This window comes from Bactrocera oleae, chromosome 5 (assembly GCF_042242935.1).
Source record: "Bactrocera oleae isolate idBacOlea1 chromosome 5, idBacOlea1, whole genome shotgun sequence".
Taxonomy (NCBI): domain Eukaryota; kingdom Metazoa; phylum Arthropoda; class Insecta; order Diptera; family Tephritidae; genus Bactrocera; species Bactrocera oleae.
The window spans coordinates 31614014-31635635 of NC_091539.1; the positions used below are offsets into that span (position 1 = coordinate 31614014).

The following is a 21622-nucleotide window of genomic DNA, read 5'->3' on the forward strand; positions in this document are numbered from 1 at the left end:
TAATTATTGTCTTCTAAATTTCTCAAACTTAAGCATATACAAAAACTCATTTCCTAGTTACTCACTATTAGTTGAAGTAATGTGACAGAATGATGCTGGATTTAATGTTTAATTGATCTAAGTGATAATTGATTAACTAAGTAAATTCACTATAACTGTGGTAAGAGTGGCAGTTTTCTACAATTGGTTAATGAACATCTCTCTTAGACATTTAAATATTGAGAAATTCGTACAAAAGAAATGTATATGTTAATATCCACTTTTTATTCTAACAATCTGAAATTCGCGTAAAATTGTAATTAGTAGCTTGTACAATATTTTATTCTTTTAATTAATCGGCTTATGACTTCCAACGCAAATTAATAAAAGTGGTTGTAATAAACATGAAATTACTTAATTTTGTCATACTTTTAACAGTAAATAAATTCTAAAAGTAATTTTCCCCTTTTAAAATCTACTTAACGGACTGAGAAGTAAAATACAACATTGTTTATAAGATGGAAAAGTTTTTAAAGTGACTATTTTGTAGTTCTGACGGGAACCAAGCGCACCATATTCGGAGCAAATATAAAAATTAAAACCCATTTTTTTCTATTACTCTACCCCTCTTCAACACCACTGGAAACATAATATATGGTACTAAAATCTTTATCACTTGAAATTTCGATAGCAGTTATCAAAAAAAATTTTCTGGAGAAAGGCGCTATGATTTTTGACACCTTATTAATCGTATATATTTCTGTACATATTTCGTCCAAAGACAAATCTTTTCTTTAAATGGTTTTAGCAAAAAGTGAAATTGTTTTGACTTTCCACAGAAGATGGTAAGAATATTGAAATTTTTTCTATTTGCCATTTTATATCAAATATCAAGAAAAAAAATGTATTAACTATTAATTAAATAGGAAATGAAGTCATCTTAAAAGATTTTTCTGTTTTTCTTTGTTGTAATTTTTCGACACTGTAGAGGGGTGTAACCCGTTAGTAAAATTTTTTAATTGTGTGTTAAGGGTTAAATTTTTATATATTGATCTTATAACGTAGGATATAAATATATGACTGATGTCAATACATAAAATAGCTTCTTAAACTATTTTACTGAGTATTTAAATAATTAAAAATGAAATTTATCCAATAACATAATAAAAATAGAGGGATTCAAAAATACATATGTATATAGGTAAATTTCCAATTCATAGTAACCAATTTTTTCTAATTTGAGAGAATTGTATTAAAAAGCAATATATTTCCCTAGGGGAAAGGAAATTTTCACTTTCATGCTTTTTAATGTGAGTGAAAAAAACTAATTAACTATTTAAAAGTATATTGTCTGTCTTCGAATAAGTTTCAAGTGATTCTTTTTCAGAAAGATTAATAAAACGGACGAAATAAGAATGTAAAGAGTTGAACACTTGAATACTTGAATTAACACTCAACATTATATTCCAAATGGTTTCAATAAAAGTGCTACTTATGGCGAAGTTAAAAAGCCGGGGCTGCAAAAAACGGACAACTAACGTTTAGATCCACCAATATACAAATAATGAGCACAATTATTTGAAATAAATCTAATATCGTCTTATTGATTCTTAATGATTTGTCTTAAGCCTACTAGACCGATTTTCTCAGAACTTCAGTAAAAAAGGAAGTTAGAGCATAATTAACAGATAATTAATAATATAATACATAGCCAAAGCACTTGACCTAGCGGTCAACAACAGCACGCGTAAGTATATTTTTATATCGAAACATACCGACGATTCACTTATTTTGCTATGTCTGAGCTCTGGGCGGGAAACCAAAGTTGAGAAGCCATTGAATACAAAACTATATAATACACCAAATACAAAGAAGCATATGGCAAATTAAATTTAAAAAATATATATTTAATTTGAAATTTTACTGGCCAATTTACTTTGCATTCGAATTAAAAGAATTTCTCATCTTAATTTGCTCGTATCGAAATCACAAGATTTTAAAACTTTGAAAATAAAGTTTCACATGTGTAAGTTACTATCGAATTTTCGCTGATTTATGCTACATTATAATAATTATAATAAGATTTACAAAATGTTTGCTTTTATACGGTAGATTTATATACTTATAGTATATGTGTATATTAAATAATTAACTTGTACAGCTATTTTGGCTAATCGAGTCTGAATAATTCTGGTACCGATACAATAATGCAATTGGGAATCGCATGTTATTGTGCTCTTACTTGTTAATATTTCTAAAATGATCAGCATTTTATTGCAACTATGAAGTACTAATTTAAGTACGTGAGAGAAATAAATGTAATATAGCAATTTCTATCTACCAGCTATTAACGCATTACACCATCTACTTATATTCACTATATTTCGAAATATTTATAATTTAAGTCAATGTCTAAAGTATGAAAGGATAAATAATTCGATATTTAATGATAAATGTTTAACCGAAACTGAAAAAATATCCAAATTTATGTAATGAGTAGCAGTCACACTCAATTAATTAATGGCTAGTTTTGCGTTTGAGAAATGATGCCCTCCTAAGTATGTAAATTTGCTGTTGTTGTGGAAATTGTTACTGCATTGAATTAACTTGAATATATGTAATTAAAACTTTGTGAGTCCTCTGGTACAAAAGCTCCCCAAGGGTCACGAATACGTTCAATTTTATTAGCAACTAATAACTACTCCCAATAATGTGAATTCTATGCAGACTTAAAATATAATATATTTTATATTCTCTTATTGATACATATGTATGTATGTACAAAAACTATGTATTTGTTACAATAAAGTATAAATATTACTTTTATTAATTAAAAATCTATGAGATATTTTTTGCGTTTTTTAATTTATACGTTTTTTTTTTTTGTAATTTTTGCTTTCGCATACAAATGTGAAAATTTGTCCAGGAACAAATCTATTGCTAATTTTATTAATACTCACAGTATGCTATAATTTACGCATGATTTCAGTTTTATCATAATGGTTTTATTTCTTAAAAATATTATTTTAATTACCTAACTTTATCTTTTCCTAAATTGTACTTACTTAAACCTAATTATTTCGTATATGTAATTTGTTAGCATCACTTATTTAATATAATGATATAGTTCAATTGTTCAATTCGTTTCTATTGCTTAAATTTATATATATTTTGTTCATATCTTTACAGCATTTATTGTTTTTTAGTAAATGTATTATTTATCTTACTAGCACCGCGTGTTTGTTTTGAATTTACTTTAATTTTCGGGTTTATGTGCATATGTATGTGCACATGGTATTGTATGTGGGTTGATTTAATGCGATTACTCATTTGTAGCTATATTACCTAACGTTCTCATTATAAATTTCGGATACTTCAATGGTCTAAGTCTATTTTTCTGTATTTTACACGTGTAAAATATACGGGCAATATACTTGTTCTTGCCATCAACTATTTCTTCATACCCGAATGATTATTGAATTTATGAATCTTATGTTTTGATTATTCTGGCAGTGTAATTTCATCTGTAGTCTAGTTACAAGTACTTCGCTATAATAAGTCGGAGAGTCTTAATATAATATTTACACGTATGTATACATATGCAATTGGGGAAGTAAACATGATCTAAAAACGCTTGGGTTATCTCTAAGATATGTTTTGTTTTTGTATAAAAATAATAATATTTGGCTTTGGTTTTTAGTAGTTCGAAATGACACATACTTATTATTGCCATAAATAAATCATTTATTGATATTTTATAACAATATTGTAGCAACTTTGCATTAATTCATTAAGTCCGTGAAGCTAAAGGCAATAAGTTTCTTTTGCTTTTGGTATATGCCAATAATGTCATGAGAACTCACAACAGGAGTATTGCGAAGAATATGTCTGACGGTTTGAAAATTTAATTACTACCCATTAAATTCAACATGATATTAACATTAGAGCTTTTGAAAACTATCCAGATAGGCAGTAGGTTGACTGGCAAAACGCTAAACTATCTAGATCTCCTATACATAGACGCAGTATGAAATATTCAAATCAATCAATATGATTTCTGATTCATAAAGGCTCAAGTAGAAAGTCCAGTTTCTCCGCAAAAATACTATAGCCCGATACAAGTTTTCTAAATAGTATAAATCAGCATATCTATCCATTTTGTAATTTTATACGGACAACTTTAACTGCTGCTTTGCTAGTAAGTCCTCGCTGGGGATCTACCTTGAGTTAAATAAACGTACATTTGAATGTTGCGAGAGATCAATGCTGTTTAAAATAGGATTAGCCCTCGAACGGATTGTTGTTATTTTTCAGGCATTGGAAAGTGATATTAAAAACATTTAAATGGCACTGAGGAGTATATAGTTTTCAAAGCCAATATAGCGCCTATCATTTATAGTTTTATTAATTATCAAAAAATCGGTAACATGGTATTATTGTTGAACCTTACGAGTGTATGTTATAAGTATATTTGCAATCATTATTTAGTTTATTGTTTTGCTTACATTGCAATCAGTTGCTTAATAAAAAGTGGGCAGTAAGAGTGTCATTTGCGTTCCCAATTCAAAAGCTGCTGATGTATATTGACATATCTATAGGAAATTGCTAACTAACGGATGCTACCACAATCAATTGCATTTATGCATTTGTATGTCTGATGTGTACGAACCATATTATTTGGACGGATACTTGAAAACTATGTAATATACGAATGTTTTGGTAATGGATGTATGCACTGCGACAAACATAGAGCTTACTGTGACCGATTCAAAATTATATGTAGCTTCGCATTGAACCCAAACATTTAGTAGATAATACAACCACAAATTTGTGTACATCTTCACATAGATACATATGTATGCATATGTGCGCTTGTGTTGCTTATATTGCACATGAAATATTGGTTTTAAGTATTTAAAAACTTAAGTATAACCTACATGGCATATGACCAGACGCACTTTCGCATATACATATCTGTATATAATGCCTCGAGTATAATACACACATATGCACATATATCCCAGCTCACTTTGTTTTGTTTTAATATAAGTTTCGATTCTTAAAAATTGGTATATGAATATATATATATATATATAAGAAAGTGCCTTCATACTATTGTTTCAGTAATTTACGTAATTTAGTTATTTATTTGCTACCTTTTGCCTTAAATTTTCACTCATACTTGAACAGTTTACTTGTGGTTCATAAATTGCAAACACTTTCCACTAATTTGTTTATATACTGTGAGAAACAGTTCATTATCGCCTTTGTTTCCCCAAAATATTTGCATTTGCGTATTTTAATGCACGAACCTAAGTAAGACTGAACTTAAGTATAATATATTATATACTTATATAAATATGCATTTCTGCATGCAGTGTATTTGGTTTCACTAACTATTTCTTAACTGTAATTTACGTCGCATTAACGTTACTATTTCATAATGATATAATCTTGTCTCATTTCGTTTTTCATTTCATTCATTCTTTATTTTATAATTTTAATTAAAAATTTCTTTGTTTAGTTACTATTTGTATTTGCTTATTGCAATCTATGCGTGAATGCTCTCATGTACAGACGTACGAGTATGTCTTTAGATTACATGCTACTTTTCTCGGTTATTTAATGAGGCGCGCTATATATGTATGTATGTTATGTATGTATGTTTTGATGATTATTTTTGCTTATATCTGAATTTTTGTAGTTGTTTATGTGTTATGTACTTGTATGTATAGATATTTAGTTGATGAGTTATCATGGCTATTATGCATATTTCATAAAACTTTTTTATGATTTTGTATAATTACGTTTACTCGTTATTTATTTTTGTTTTTTGTTTCAACTGGTTTGTATGTATGCATGTGTCGGATAGTTCTCCTGATTAACTATGTATGAAATGAATTACACTAATCTTGATGTCGTTGTTATTCTAATTATTTCAGCTTATGATATTGGAAATAATATTTATTATTTATTTTAACCATATTTATTTTTTTTATTTTTTTTTTATATAAAATACATATATATGCAACTATTGATGTAAGATGGTGTCCTGTCGGCGCTATGATAGATTTTTTTGGTTGGTTTCTTTTGGTAGAGTTTTATATAAAAAAATGAGAGCTCTCCTTCCTTCGTTGGTTGCCGTCGACAATTACACCACTTCAAAGCTTTAAATTTCGAGCTACATGTGAATGTATCGATGCGATGTGATGTGATGTATGAAGTTTGTGGGGATGCTAAACTTGCCTGTTATTGGTGAAGTAAACGCGGCCTTTTGCTGGCTGACTGCTACTTGTCCGTGTTGGCTCATTACAATAATGCATTCATTTGCGGGTGTCGTCTCAGTCGTAGTCCTTTTCGGTTGTTAATATAACATGACAAGCTATGAATATTTGGATGCGTCTCGATGATTTACGAATGTAGGTGAGATCGTCTGCTTGAACATGCTTATTTGCTATTCCTTACATATGCTACGCTTAATTTTTTTAGTTTACACACATTCGCACACATATATGTATAAACAATTCGTCGCTGTCACACACTATTTGAATTTTGGTTTATACTAAAATCGTCTATTATGAAAGCATTCTGCTTTATATATTTATTTCTTAGAAAATGTATTTGTAGCGGATTATATCAAATGCCTGTGAAACTGATGGCGTTAATGTGGTTCGCTTTTTTTGGAGTTTTTCTGTTGTTTTTAGTTTTATTAGTTTTGCATTGGTGAGAATTTTTGGAAGCCGGTGCTACTGCTGTTGTTACTTAAGCGGTTTTGGTGTTGATATTTTTATTTGTGATAGTGACGGTTATATTGAGACGACAAATTGCATTTTGTATTATTTTTAATACTCCCAATATCATGCATCCTGTATTTCACCTTTCAGTCCAGGCACCCTGTGGTGTTGGTTATGTCCTAAACGATTGGCTAAATCCTGTACAACATCACGAAATATAACCGTATCTATATTTTCACCTAATAAATATAATAAAAACCAATCGCCCATCTTCGACCGACGAACGATTATTTCAATAGCGTCTCGACGCACTAACCTATAATTAAAATAAACAAAATTGTTAAAATAAATTGAATTTGAATTTGCATGTAAAGAATACCGTATACATACATATATAAGTATATTTTTACGGGTGTATTATAATATGTAACTATGACTAAGCTTGTGATTACCTAAATCGCATACGAAACAAGTACACCCTCATACGTGGTGAAAAGATAATTACCACCCTGTATATTAACGTTAATAGTGTTAGAAACGTTAAAAGTATGAACCAAAACCAAAGAAAAATGTATATTTTCTCATTAACAACATTTAATGGCAGTATGCAAATGGCGTCGTGTTTCTCCACCTGAAAAGAGAAATTATTACAGTTTTTCGAACAAAAGGAATACATGTGTATTTATAAAGAGTGTTTCAGAGTTATACTTGTAGAAGAGATATTTCAAATAAAACTTAAAATGGAAAATTATATTGCAAATATTTAATTTCATTGAGAGTTTGAATAGAACTTTGGCATACCGCGGGTACGTCTTTGGAAGTTTACAACTGGTCCGTGGTAGCTTCTGTAACAGCACGAACCATTTCGCATACTTCCAAAAAAAAGTGTCCATTTGAACGCTCAATACTTAATTTGACACTAAATGTGATGGTTTTATTTTTGTAGATCTACCCGACAGGATATATGTTATTTAAAACCGAGTAGCTTGAATGGTAACGGAATCAAAAAGTCTCGGATTATTAGCCTTTTGCGCTCATCATTGACGGTAAAGTTGATACCATCTTAAGCGTTAAAAAAGTATAGACCAATAATGCGTTCAGCATACCAACCACGCCAGACAGTAAATATTTCTGGATGGAACAGGACAGTTCGGTTTGGACAGTCTCTTCGGCATTGTGTGCGCTACAAATGCGGCAGGTTTAGTTATTTACGTTTCCTTTAGAGCAGAAATGTGTCTCACAGAACGCGAGATTTGGAAAAAAATTTCTTTGATTTCGAAACGTTTTCCAGAGTATACCATATTGAACATTAAAATGCGAATACTTTAATAGTTGGTTTGACTGCTTGCTATCATGAAAATGCCACCCCTCGAAAACATCATATGTATAGACGCCCAGACATGATAAATTTGCCAAGACGTGTGCTTAACAGTATAATTTCTGGTTGCGCTAATCATACTGACTTCATAATCTTTATATAATTTTTATATGCATTCAAATTTATTGCCTCCGATCAATTCCTTTATCTATTCACATTATTCAAAGACAACAGGTCAGGCAAGTTTTTTTAAAAATTAACCTGTTTTGTGCTAAACAGTACACAAATATTTTATTTCTCGTGATTTTTAAAACTATAACTTTCGTTGAAATAGTCCCATTATTTGGCACTAGAGATTAAACTTCTTTTCCAGCTTTTGTATAAAATGATAAGCGTTAAAGGGTAACGAATCGAACAAACTACACATACCAGTATCCGAAACACTTTTTTTTAACTGTATACATATACAAAATAAAATGAAAATTATATTTATTATAAGCTTTAAATAACCCAATTTAATGCAACATTTTTTCTAGTCTAGTATATCGATATGTAAGCTATGGGTTATGTATTGTAGTAACATACCTCCCCGCTTGAACCGTATTTAAAAAATGTACATTTGGTCATTCTGGGGAATATGTAGATCATGGGATCCATTCGATCTTCCTGATCGTCCTCCATATATTTTATAACCTTCCAGCCAAATTGCAAAAATTCGCCATCGAAAAATCGATTCATAAGAAACATTTGACCTGGAAAATAGAGAAATGTAAAACATTATAATTATTAGCTCAATATCGTTTATTTATATACACTACATGCATACGTATTATTCCATTATATTTCCCTACGCTATCATGATCAATGTTAACACTGTATATAATTTTAGCAATAATCTATTAATTGTATAATAAAAAGTGGAAATTTTATCAAAGTTATCTCACATTCAGTTTAGTATCTCATAAGCCGATCGATTTAATTACCATACATTTTCTTAAGCTTTTTTGTTTAGTATTAAATCTATTTACTATTAGATGAGTGTAACCGAACAATTTTGCTACGGTTCTGTGCTGAAATGTTCAGAAATATTCTTGACCGTGTTTGAATTTGAGCGGATGCAGAAACTCGGCACGAGTGGTGTAATTAATTACAAGGGTTAAGCAGAAACTAAAAAATAGTTCTTGAAAAATATTCCATGGAAGAATTGTGCAGCGGTGGGTGGTGGAAGCAAATTCATTTGCGACGTAAATTCTTTGAAATCATTACCTGATGAAAACACATATGGTGAAAAGATGCTCATGGTTTAATTAATTTCCAATACATAAATTCTCTAGTATGTCTATTTTATTTTATGTGGGATACTAGTTTTTAGTATACCCTTCTTAGCTACTTCATTTGGAATTTAATTGATTTCATACTGAACATTTCAAATTTTTTTTGATTAATATCTTTCAATACTTCTACCAATTATAAATATATAAACTTCTTTATTCCTGAAAATTAACATTACATAATCTTCAACACTGTGTAAATTTGTTATTTTGCAATGCTTTGCTATTTAGAATAACATATTGTAATATAATGATATCCGAATGAATATTGAACTTTGAACATGTCGTATAATCAAATGGAAAAAATTAGAGTAGTTTCTAGATATGAACGAGTAAGAAAGATCTATGTTCGGGTGTAACCGAAAATTTTATACTCTCCCAACTTGCAAGAATCAAAGCCGAAGAAATTACTTTCCGAACTTCAATAATAGGTACATATGGTATATCTGACAGATTGACCCATATATTTGGTTTTTCACAATAAAAACTGGCGTCCACATATTCGGCATCAGGGGGCTTGAACAAATGTAGACCGACTTTGACAATTTTTGATTATAAGGTGACACACCTTAAACGCACTATTCAAGCAAAATTTTATGCCGATATCAGCATTGGTGCTTGATTCTAATACTGGAATGCGAAAGTAGACGTAATTTAAAATGTAATTACGAGTATATGGAAAGTAGGCGCGGTTGTCGCTCGATTTCATTACCGATAATTCAGGATAATTTGATATACCGAATTTAGTTGAAATCGGTCGAATAAATGTTATATTATGTCTCTGGTGCATTTATTTATAGATTTATCTCACTTTTAATAAATTTTAACTAAATCGTTATATTGGGAGTGGGCGGAGTTATAATCCGAATTCATCCATTTTTACCGGGTGGGTAGGGAAGATAAAAAGATTTTTCCTGTGTAATTCTTGTTATCATAGCATGAATGGTTAAGGAGATATGTATATTAATCTTATAAGATGGAGGGGCCTCGCCCACTTTTTAAAAATTTTCAGGCATAGATGCCTCTCCCCAATGCAATTCGTTGTACTAAATATCAGCCTTGCATCTTATTATGGACCTTAGTTATGGTACTTTATAGGTTTCCGATTAATGGCGTTGTGTAGGCGTGGCGATACGGTTCCGCTCATCTGCAATACCAACCGTACTTCGGTTTCACAAAGTTTCATTAAGATATCTCAATTCTTAATTTTTACTTAAGTTATCGCTTGCGCGGGCGGACGGACGGACAGAGAGAGAGTCACTCGGAATTCAACTCGTCTCGTCATCCTGATCATATATAGTATATATATATATATATATGAGATATAGGTGATGATAGATATATAACTCCACATCTATTTAAATTTGTACATGGTAGAGTTTTGTTAAGGAAAATGCGATAGGTAATCAGAGAGCGCTTGAATGCTGTATACGGTGGTACGTGCTTCGATTGGGGTTGTCAAAAATTTATTAAATGAGTTTCAATGTGGCCGCTTGTCGGTTAGTGGTGGCCAAGATGAACCGAAAACGGCTACTACGAAGAATAACATTACAAAAGCCCACTATGTCGTATTGGCAAATCGCCCTGCATTAAATATTCGGTATGACATCGGCGCGATGGGTATCGCATTCGCTTAGTCCAGGTATCAAGCGCAACCGTGAAACCACTTCCCTTTGTTTGACGCTAACTGAAGAGGTTTCGGTATTGCTTTCAAGGATCGGTGATGATCACCGTTTCTGGGATTCACAAGGGGTGATCTAATTACAGAAAAAACAAAATGAGGGTTCTGTAACAGGAAAATACAGTTAAAATAATTGGTTTACTATGTGATACATAATTCATACACATGAACGCTATACACATAAATAACCCAAGTTCTGATGAATATGATTTAGGTAATAACCGAAGATTGCGCTATAGTCCCGATTTTATTTTAATTTATTTTTTAAGAATTAAATCTTAAAATGCTGCAACATAGTATAGTAGTGGACGTTCCTAACAGGTTTCATAAAATTGTTATACATATATACACATGTAGGAGTAAATATATTTAAATTCTCTAAACATGTTGCACAAAGTACAAGAGTTTTGTTCTCCTAACCCTAAATGAGATAGATGTAAAAGTATACTATATATGCGATTGAGCAGGATCACTAGACCAGTTCAATTTCGGATGGTTATCTGTCCGTCCATAGTTTAATGGCGAAATCAGTTTACGAACTACCCCAGCTCTCATAGACCTTGGGCTAAACATCATATATTAAATGTAATGACTTCCGATTTTCTGACTGACTTGATATGCGAGGAATCCAGTGTATTAAATTTAGTCCCTTTGGTTCAGCTTAAATCACATACAGTGTACAGCATAAGTGAAGGTACGGTTGGTTAATTCTACTCTTTTTGATAATATACTAAATACTAAAAAATAACGGTTATTGAAAAAAAAAATTGTTTTCTGTTTTTATAAGAGAATTAAATAATTAAATAAAGAAATGCTAACAATTTATCCGGGTTATTTTCGTTGGTTTTTAGTAACATTATCACAAGGAGTGAAATTAACCAACCGTACCTTCACTTATGTATATGTACACTGTATGTAAAAGGAGTTTTTTTAGAGGTATAGAACTATAAATTACAATAAAACAACGATGGATTATTCGATTGACATGAATTTTATTTATCCGAAAGATAATCTTGTGGCATTACATTTTAAATATGATTTCTGGCATATGACGTAAAATTTTCGATGACTTTTTCCAACATTTGTGGCCGTATATCGGCAATAACACGTCGAATGTTGTCTTCCAAATAGTTAAGCGTTTGTGGCTTATGCGCATAGATCAATGGCTTTACATAACCCCACAGAAAGTAGTCTAGCGGTGTTAAATCACAAGATCTTGGAGGCCAATTCACATTCCAAAACGTGAAATTAGGCGGTCACCAAACGTGTCTTTCAATAAATCGATTGTGGCACGAGCTGTGTGACATGTTGCGCCGTCTTGTTGGAACCACAGCTCCTGGACATCTTGGTTGTTCAATTCAGGAATGAAAAAGTTAGTAATCATGGCTCTATACCGATCACCATTGACTGTAACGTTCTGGCCATAATCGTTTTACAAGAAGTACGGACCTATAATTCCACCAGCCCATAAAGCACCAAACACTCAGTTTATCTGAATGTAATGGTGTTTCGACATACACTTGAGGATTAGCTTCACTCCAAATGCGGCAGTTTTGTTTGTTGACGTAGCCATTCAACCAGAAGTGCGCTCGACGATAAAGTAAACGTAGTGCGTATTCCGCACAGAACCATTATTTTCGGAATAAAATTGCACTATTTGCAAGCATTGTTCAGGCGTGAGTCTATTCATGATGAATTGCCAAACCAAACTGAGAATAAATCACTTGAGAGCTGTTAAATCGGTCGCCATCTTGAACTGTAATGCCAACTTAAAGTTCTATACCTCGAAAAAAAACACACGTTATATTTAAATTGAGCGAATTATGTGGATTTTAATATAAATATTCTGGACACGAAACAAAATGTAATAATGAAACTCAGTGAGTCTACGACCTACAATATAAATGAATAAGTAACTATATAAATATGATTGTAATTCATTCAAATATTCTTCAAATAATGAATTCTAAATTCAGTCACAAAAGTTTTAATGTACAGATTTGTTAGCATCTGAAAATATTTCACCGCTCTTGAATTTCACAAATTGCGAAAGTATAAAATTGTTGGTTATGAACTTAGCCCTTCCTTACTTGTTGATATTTAAGGTCTAATGGAAAATTATAAATTCTCACAGAAAATATACTAACTAAGAAAATATCTGAGTATACCACATAGGAAGATAAATTCACGAGCCTACATATCCAAGAAAACTTTCAATAAATTTGTATACACTAAATATAAATTGTTGCTTGCGTACTTACCTATCACATTTATGAGTGCCAGTAATTCGCACACGTAGTATCTGTAAGCCCACCAGTTGTGATACCTAATTAAAAAACAAACAAAGTAAACACATAAGTAGAGGTAAATTTTCGATTAATAAGTAAATCGCTTTCATATGGTCCAAAATGTATTAAATAATTATGTGTGAGACAATCTCTGTGTATGAACTTATACACTTACAAAGCATTCCCTTTTGGAATTTAGGAGTAATTTCAAATCTTTTATTTGTTTATTTAATGAATAAACTAAACAGTAAATATTCGCTCTCACATGAAAACTATTTTTCAGTCGTATAGTTTAGGAATCAATTTTTTTTTACATAAAGCACTAACCTTAGATTTTCCCATAAGTAATCTAATAGTAATTTCTTTTTTTGTTTTTTCTCGGCTTCGGAACAAATTCCTATATCTAAGTCCATGATAAGTGCATGAATTTTGCCACCTTCCCAAGATTTCCACAGCCATCTTGGTGTATAAAATAAAATCGCCTGAAATATAATAAAAGTAAAGGAAAATATTATTAATATAATTTAAAATATTCAAAATAATTCAAAATTGATACTTTAATACTAAAAATATGCAATAACGCTTTTAAAGTGCGCAATAATTATTTGGTGGATGTAAGGTAAAACTTTTTAAAGATGAACAAAAAAGTTTGAAAAGGGCATTACCGCAAACATATTATATATACGCACGCAGAAACAAAGGCAAAAAGAAAACAAGTTTGACAAAACTAACGATCGTATACAGTGAACTTCTTTCCGCTGTTTTACTCAAGAATAAGTTGATAGCGATTTAATATCAAAACTTAGAACATGTCTGCAATGTGTTTAAAGATTTTGTAGTAAATTGAATTCTCTACAAAAACTTCTCTTAAACGGTTACGTTTACGAAAACATCGTAGAAGACCTATTTATAGAGCATTCAGAATTATCTAATAATAAGAAAAAATAGAAAATTTTAAGGCGGAGGAAAAGTATTTGTTTGACAAAAGTATTCGTTTTTTTTAACATATAACGGAAATTAAGAAATTACATAAGCGTATGCAAAGATATACAAATAATTATGTTTTTATTGATTACAAAATCGATTTAGAATTTTTAAAATGGTTCGATTTACAAAAATGTAAAACTGTAACTCCATATCAATAATATACTCAAAGAGCAAAATTAGCCTGGTGGTGAAAATACATTTTCATTAAAAATTCTTCCATGTCATATGTTCTTAGAATTTTCCAAAATCTAAAATAAATTTGAAAAAAAATTTAAGCTATCCAGTTAAATAAGTTTGTGCAATAAATCTGATAACTAAATCAAATGAGCATATTTAAATATAAAAAACTTGGTACACCTGCCCCATTTAGGTAGACTTGTTTTACAAATGTGCATCCGGCATTTGACCAGCCTTCAAAATTACGTATATCATTAATTGCTATAATTCGATAACAAATTAGGATAGTTAACTAATTACCTCTTGTCATTTTTAGGGTATTATAAAATAAAAATATAGATAGGAACCTTTTTTTAAACAACTGTAAGAGTTACCTCCAGAAAGCAAAAGAATTAGTGGCAGCAAAGTTTACATAAAACATGTCAACTCCGGAAATTCAAATAAAAAGTCAAAACTAACATGGCTAAGTTCGGGTGTAACCGCACATTTTATATTCTTGCAACTTGCAGGGATCAAAGTATGGAAAATACCTTCAGGTGTTAGGAAAACTTTATTTTAAAAAAATGTTGCGAAGCAATTCAGCATTAATTATTCGATGAAATTGTAAATGAATTAAAATTAAATTTGTGTTTTATGAAGTTATATCATGGGTCACAGACTCACTTAGTTATATTACTATATTTAACTTCGCGTCAGCTAAAATTGTAATAAAATCATCTTCAAATGAGTTATATGGGATATATAATTAACTTTTTAGCATTGCTGAGGTATACTTGAGATCATATTTTTAAGCTTTTTTATAAATACATAATTCACACATTGAACGACATGTTCGGCATAAGATTTGTTAGAATAACGAAAATCAATATATGTAGTATCTGTGATTTAGGGTAATTCGTACACTAAATTCACATATTTTTTGTATTAAACTATAGTATGTTCAATATTATACGTTCAGTTAATCTTACTAAAATGTTTTTCTTATTGACTTATATATATTGCATAAGCCAACCGGAAGTTTGAAAATTTTATATTAGGTATATGAAAGGTAAGGGTTTTGACCCGACTTTATCTATTCTTGGCAATACAACATACTATTAACAGAATGAAATGCTCCCTGAGTTTTATATCATATCATTACCAACATATATGGAGTATAAAAATGAGGATATGAGGAGTCGGGCTATCATCCGATTTCTTCTATTTTCACACACTGTCAAAGGAAAAGGCAAAAATATGTCTTCTGTGCAAATTTGGGTCATATAGCTCGAATGGTTTATGAAATATATGCATTGAACTTATTAGAGGGCGGGGCACGCCGCAACCACCCACTTTGCACTAGTGAATAAAAAAATAACTGGCGCCCAACGGGAAAAAACAGCTCGTGAAGTGATAAAGCAACTGGTGGTGTTAAAAAAAACCCTCATCGTTATTGTCCCAGTACATGAAATTCGTCGTTACGAGAAAAGAACTGAATTATTAATACCAAAATTGCCATTCCAACGTGGAAGAAAGAAGAGTACAATAAACGAAGAAGGAAGATCGCAACCAAGGAGGAAGAAAGAAGAACAAAGAAAATCGTAATATAATTATGTAAGTGAAATAAGTATGTAGTACTTAGTAAGTATGTAGTGTTGTTTTGTATTGACTGTAACTGTATGTGCGACCTCGAAACTAACGAACTATTATACTCCTGGGTAGTAAACGAATAAAACGCGGGCAAAACATGAATGAACAGCAGTTGCAAGGTATTATCAATGCGGTCGTTAGCGTCGCTCTGCAGGTTCAAAGAAAAGACTTCGAAGCTAGGCTAGAGCAGCTTACAAACCAATTTCAGTCTATAGCTGTAACAGCCCCCGAAATCAAGGCCTACTAGCGAATAAAAATTATAGGCGGGGTCGAATGTCACGAAGGCCTGGATGCAGTTAAGTCTCTCCAAGAGTTCGATGAATCACAGGAACTATGTATATGTGTACTGACGGCAGGCAGTAATGGTCGAATATGATGTTTTCAAAACCCACGTGGGCAGTTCAAAACACTACCAAGCTGTCCTTATAATTCGCAACAGAATTAGGGGATCGGCTGATGCAGTTTTAGCATCTTTCAACGGTCCTTAATTTTGACGCTACTATTATACGTCTAGAGTTCACGTACTCGGACAAGCGACCATTACATCTACTTGAACAAGAGCTCGCTACGCTCAGACAGGGTTCATTGTCAATCATTCAATTTTACGAGGAGGTTGAAAAAAAACTCACACTACTTACCAATAAAACCACAATGACTTTTGATACCGACCAAGCGCGGTACATGAACGACAAGCACACTGCCGGCGCACTGCGCGTATTTGCCCCAGGACTAAGGAGAAACCTTACGGATGTTCTCTTCGCGGCCTACCTCAGAGGCTTGCCCTCGGCCCTTGCAATGGCCCAGGATATCGAGTCAAATCACGACAGACACGCATTTGCGACCCAGTATGCAAGGTCACTAGAGGAGAAGAACTTGAGACAATCTCAAGGCCGACCTTATCAGAGGCAATCTGACATTCAGTATAGGACAGGAAAGACCCCCTATTTTACTAGAGAGCAAAGAACTCATTCCCCAAAACGTGACCAGGTAGAGAAAATGAACGTTGACCCGTCCTCTAGATTCCGTCAAAATATCGGTTTTCAATGCCAGCTATTTCAAAGCCAAATTGCGCACAGCAATAATCAGCCACAAAATGCTTTCAAAAGACCTGCAAACTCTCTAAGAACGTCTGATCACAGACGCCAGAGGATAAATTATTTGACGCAAAAAAAAATGAAGTATCCCGGCGGCAGAAATAGAAGCTGAAAACGAAGCCGGCTATGAAACAGATGCTCTTAATTTTTTAGCGAACCGTTTGTCGAGCGAACAGTAGCAGGGAAATTATTGAAATTCTTAATTGACACTGGAGCGTCGAAAAGTTACATAAACCCAGACGTATGCCCTCTAGCCTCCGTTCCGGTACAAATCCCGTTTGTAGTCAAATCAATTCACGGCTTTAATAAAATCGAAAATAAAAGCTTCATCACTTACTTACTTGGACTTACGTCGTTTGACGGCATAATTGGACTCGACCTACTTTCAGAGGCTACTATTGACCTCGCATCAGAATTAATCCTCAAGTGGTCAAGTTAATTTCACTAAAATTGAAGAGGTTCCACCTAATGTTCGCACAGACTTTCTACAAATGATGACAAAGCACTTGAAGGCGTTTGCCGATCTGAGCAAACTACTTCCATTCAACACCAATGGTGTAGCCACCATTCGCATGGATGACAATGAATCAGTTTACTCCAATATGTACCCATTTATTATGGGAGCTGCTGATTTCGTGAATCAAAAAATTAAGGATTTACTAAACAATTCGACCTTCTAGATCTCCATACAACAACCCATATGGGGTACCGATCTCTCAGGTGTGCCTAATAAACGGTTGGTAGTAGATTTTAGAAAATTGAATTCCAAAACTATTGCGGACAAATACCCAATGCCGAGTATCAGTATGATCCTATCAAACCTTGGAAAAGCTAAGTACTTCACTACCCTTGACTTGAAATCTGGGTACCATCAAATCGAGTTAGCAGAAAGTGACAGAGAAAAGACATCCTTTTCAGTAAACGGAGGTAAATATGAATTCTGCCGTTTGCCTTTTGGTTTGAGAAATACCTTTAGCATTTTTCAGCGAGCAATAGATGATGTTCTACGCCATATGATTGGAAAAACGTGCTATGTCTACGTCAATAATGTCATAGCGTTCTCCGAGAATGAAAGAGACCACTTACAACATGTCTGTCAAGTATTTAAGAGCCTTTACAACGCCAATATGAGGATGTCAAAGCAAAAATCACAATTTTAAAAAAAAAGTGTAGAATTCTTAGGCTTTCTCGTCACAAAAGAGGGCACAAGAACTAGGCCAGATAAAGTAAAGGCAATTAGAGATTTCAAGCAACCAAGCAGCTTGTTTTATTTAAGGTCCTTCATAGGTATTGCAAGTTACTACAGATGCTTTATCAAAGATTTCGCTGCAATAGCAAGGCCTTTAACAAACCTGTTAAAAGGTGAGGGCGAAAAAATCAGCAAATACCGTTCGAAAAATATTCCAGTATCCTTTGATTCAGATGTCTGCGTTTGACAAACTCAGGGGTATCCTCGCTTCTGAAGACGTTGTTCTTCATTACCCGGACTATTCAAAACCATTTGATTTTACTACGGATGCTTCTTCAACTGGCATAGGTACTATCTCAGGGAAACAGACCCATAACAATGATCTCGAGAACGTTAAAGGATAGAGAGGTAAACTACGCAACGAATGAAAAGGAACTATTAGCCATCGTATGGGCCCTAGATAGTCTTCCACATTATCTTTACGGTAAGAATGACATATGAATTTATATATATCCAATATTGGACGTTCAGTCAATTTTCCTAAGGTATCTTACTTATTTGCCGACATATGCGATATAAAGTCAGCCGGTAGATCCAAAATCTTTCTATTGGGTATTATTTGCGATAAAAAGTTCGCTGAAGAAAGTAGGGTCCAAATATTCGGAATCTGGGGAATTGAATAGTTTTAGTATGATTTGAACAATTTTTGATAATAAGGTGGCGCACCTCAAGAGCGCTATTTGTGCAAAGTTATTTCCCTATACATGGTGCTTGATTTAAATAGTGGAAAATGAAAGAATCAGATGGAATTTAAAATAATGTTATATGGAAAGTAGGCGTGGTTGCAGTCCGATTTCACTTATTTTCGCACGGATATATAGGAACGCCAACATAACATTACTTACGAATTGTGGACGGTGCCACACAGTTATTTGCCATAGTGTTTTCGATTTTTACCAAATCATCATTATTTTTGTAAACATATTGTAATTAAATATAAATTTAAAGCTTAAACTACTCTCTTGCATGTTAAGAGAGTTGCTCCTAATTCCCCTCAAATATTATTTATAATTTTTTTTTACATTATTTATACAGTATTCTATTTCACTAAAAATACAAATATTTATTCTCGATTATTGTTTAGAAATAAGTGGTCGGTATAAATAGAGAACAACCGACGGTAAATAATTTTTTGTGAACATTTTTTGAAGTACAAAATTGTACCTTTCTTTAGCACTGCATGCCAAACAAAGCTTAAAACAAGAAAAAACGTTAACTTCGGTTGCACCGAAGCAATAATACCCTTCACAAATACAAAGGTTCCTTACAAGAACTTGATTCCGATTTAATTTCGTGAATATACCTAGTCCAATAATAAAGTTTTCCATGCAAACACTTTATTCCGATCGCTCAGTTAGTATTGCTATATATTATGCTATAGTCATCTGATCTATACAATTTCTTCACAGATTGCATTGTTGTCTTAAAGAATAATCCATGCCAAATTTCGTAAGAATAACTAGTCCGATATCGGTCGTTCCGACAAATGAGCAGCTTCTTTGTGAGAAAAAGACAGGTCCAAAATAACGTAAGAACTGAGGGACTAGTTCGCGTATATACAGACGGACAGACAGACGGACATGGCTAAATCAACTCAGCTCATCATGCTGATCATTTATATATAGATTTTATAGGGACTACGACGTTTCCTTCTGGGTGTTACAAACTTCTTGGCAAACTAAATATACTCTGATTAGGGTATAATTATACACCAACAAATCACTAAAGAACTATCGATATTATAAGTTTTATAATAAATTAACTTACGCTTTTATTAACTCAATATGATAGAAAATCTGAAAAATAGTTGCAGTTTAAAAAAATATCTGTGCCGCCCTACTTTTAAATCTACATTGTACGTATTTTAGCTGTTTTCTTTTTAATAGACACCACTCAAGTTTTTTTTTTTATTTCACATAATCTTATTTTCCTCGAAAGAAGCTTTCCACAATTTTGTAGTGATTGTCCACAGCATTATTTTAGTAATTACATAAGCATTAAAGTGTCAACCACAATCTTAATGGTGAGCTTACGATAGATACATATGTATACGCCGACGTCACGCGTGTATTTTGTCATTGTTTTGACAAGCATTTAAACGGAGATGTGTCACTTTTATGTTGGAAAAGTCCTTCAGTATCGAAGCTGTTTTAGTATTTTTATAAAATTAAATAAACTATACATTGAAAATTTCTTAACTCCAATGGATTGCTGCTAACGCATTCACTTGAATATTCAAATTTTGTTAAAAATACCATCAATTGCCGTGTGAAGTACACAAGCTATAAAGTAAACAAGCCAACGCCACAAGTGACAAAATGTCCGATTTTGAAAAGGTATGCTAATTTCGATGACATATTAATAATAACTTGTATCATAAATTATCCCACAATAACACCTCCTAAAACAATATGCTGTAAATAACATGAGCTCCGTGTCGCCAAATCAAATCTTGTCAATGGAAATTATTTTCATTGGCGACTGCAGGGGCGCCGTTATTCTAACAAGTAATCCTTTCGTAGGCGTTGCTCCGATTCGCCTGCTGATGAAGTTCACAGTGTCATTGTCAATCGTTGCAAGTCACAATCGGTGCTTTCGTTCGAAAACGTTTTGTATGATTTTTGTGCCCACTAACGGCAAATATATGCCACTCTTGGTAGCGCCAAATGTGAGCGATCAACGCTATTTTATGATGGATCTTAACATTTTGGACACTCGCAGTAAAGTTAATTAAGTCCATAGCATTTATAAAATCACTATACCATATTGCTATAAAGTTTTATGATTGTACTTAAAAAATATAGCTGTTTGCTTGGTTTCAATATTCATACATTGGCATATCGTTGGTATATGTACCTTCTCTTAAAAAAAGATGACTTATGAAACTACATAAAAGCATGTATATGGTACATAGTATGTACATATGTATGTATGTAACGGGTGATCCAAGTGACAGATCAGGCATGAGTCGTGCCAAGCTGTCATGTTAATTTTGTCCAGTATTGTTTTGCATTTCATCATGAAAAGACCTACCCCTGAACAACATTTATAAATCGTTCAACTTTATTACGAAAATTCACTTGCTGTAAACAATGTGTGACTTATGGTCAACATAATCGGCCTATTGAGAGTACTATTCGCAACACCATCACCCA

At 32.5% G+C, this 21622-nt stretch overlaps 1 protein-coding gene across 9 annotated transcripts in view; it reads right to left on the reverse strand.

Moving 5' to 3' along the window:
• Positions 1 to 243: 243 nt before the first annotated feature.
• The window catches only part of shakB (shaking B), a 343238-nt gene continuing 321859 nt past the window's right edge, over positions 244 to 21622 (reverse strand). For all 9 annotated transcript variants that reach the window (XM_036371860.2, XM_070109380.1, XM_070109381.1 and 6 more), the window contains 5 exons: positions 13659 to 13813; positions 13305 to 13369; positions 8617 to 8783; positions 7166 to 7344; positions 244 to 7029 (listed from right to left, as the gene is read on the reverse strand). In XM_036371860.2, the coding sequence (XP_036227753.1) occupies positions 6837 to 7029; positions 7166 to 7344; positions 8617 to 8783; positions 13305 to 13369; positions 13659 to 13813 (759 nt within the window). In that variant the 3' untranslated portion in view covers positions 244 to 6836. The remainder of the gene's footprint in view (positions 7030 to 7165; positions 7345 to 8616; positions 8784 to 13304; positions 13370 to 13658; positions 13814 to 21622) is intronic.